At 57.5% G+C, this 1538-nt stretch overlaps 1 protein-coding gene across 1 annotated transcript; it reads right to left on the minus strand.

The window, feature by feature from the left end:
- Positions 1–258: 258 nt before the first annotated feature.
- BJ171DRAFT_606775 (uncharacterized protein) lies at positions 259–1224 on the minus strand (the record flags this gene model as incomplete). Its single annotated transcript, XM_053115225.1, has 2 exons — positions 259–304; positions 416–1224. 2 exons carry the CDS (start codon positions 1222–1224, stop codon positions 259–261), a joined length of 855 nt encoding a protein of 284 aa, XP_052961614.1.
- Positions 1225–1538: the final 314 nt, after the last annotated feature.

Below are 1538 nucleotides of genomic sequence, written 5' to 3' on the forward strand. Positions count from 1 at the left end.
GGTCGTGGGTTACGCCCACGACGCCGCCTCGACGCCGCCTGACGCCTTGGCGCCGCCATGCCGCCGCCACTGACGCCCGCTGACTCACGGATCCCGAGTCACGGCCGCCACCTGCTTCGCTCGCTGCTTCGCCCTCCCCGCCGCTGCTTCGCTCCTGCCCCCTCGCTCTGCAACGTCGATCCTTGGCGCTCGCATAAATAGCCCTCCGACCAGCCTCTGTCTTTTGCCTTCGTCTTGCCACTTTGTATTTTTAGTATCCTAAGCCTTGGATCTAGAATAAAACTTTGGCTTCACACTTGACACTCTGTGTCCCAGTCCAGTCCCCGCTCCTCTCCCTACGTTCGAGTCTTGCATTAGGACTCTTGCGCACTTCCCTGCTTGCCCCGTTGTCCAGTCTTGACAATCTCGAATATACCCGTATTGGCAGATGTTGTAGATTTTCTGGACAGTGCTGCGATACCCGGCGCGGGCGCATTCGACCAGGAGATCCAAGGCCTGGGTCGGGTTCAAATCAGTACCTCTGCCATATCGATAGCATTCGTGGAGAGTGAATTTGACCTTCAGTTTGGATGTGTCCAACGACTTGAGCCACTGAAAGTACGCCCGGTTGATCTCTTCAGATGGTGATCCGAGGAAAAATTTGCGATGTTCGAGGAGGAAGTCGTCGAGCACCTCGGATTTGTTGCGCAGGACGGAAAGGCTTTTGCTGATGCATTCATCATTCCAGACCTTGTCCTCAACCACCCACATCGCAGTGGGGACGTGCTTGACCTCGAGGAGTCGTCGTACGATCTGGATTTCGGAGTTGTCTCGGCGGATACGAGTGACGACTCGGACGAACTCGGCTGAAACCACGGATCTCGGAATGGACTTGAGCCACTTGACGTTGAAGGGAATCGATCCAGCGGGGAAATACTTGACCAGCTGGGCGCAGTCGGCAGAGAGAAGTCTGGTGTGGTGTTGCTTGTCGAACCACTCGGCCCAGATACGAATGCCCACAGTCTTGGTCGAGAGCAGAGTCCTCACGTCGCTGGAAGTTGCCTTGAGCTTCACGAGACTGCAGGCAGGGAGCATCTCGATCAGCTCGGGGATCGAGAGGACGGCCAGGAGGACAGGGTATGTCACTTCGATTCCCAAGGAGATCAGCTGCTCATGGAGGCGTTGGCGCTTGGCAGCACGGGTGCTCATCGAGCGGGTGATGCGCTTGGTAGCCTGGGAGGACATGGCGATGAAGGAGAGGTGGTTGGGATCGATGGGGCATGGACGCACCAGCAGCGACCTCATATACCCCATGGCCAGCGGCGCCTGGGAGACGATGGTGGCCAGGCGACAGGGTGTCCAAGCCCAGCCCGTATCTCCGCCGTCGCCAGCGCATGGGGCGGGATCCCGGCATGGAGTGCGTATGCGCCACTACCGGTCTCCACCGAGAATCCCGGCCTCTTCATGACACCACTCCATTGCCCATTGCCACGGCACACATGCCGCACTCCATGATGATATTTTTCATTGGTTATGGAGAGGAAATTGATATTCATTTC

The sequence above is a fragment of the Polychytrium aggregatum genome (assembly GCF_025602895.1).
Source record: "Polychytrium aggregatum strain JEL109 chromosome Unknown BJ171scaffold_151, whole genome shotgun sequence".
Lineage (NCBI taxonomy): Eukaryota > Fungi > Chytridiomycota > Chytridiomycetes > Polychytriales > Polychytrium > Polychytrium aggregatum.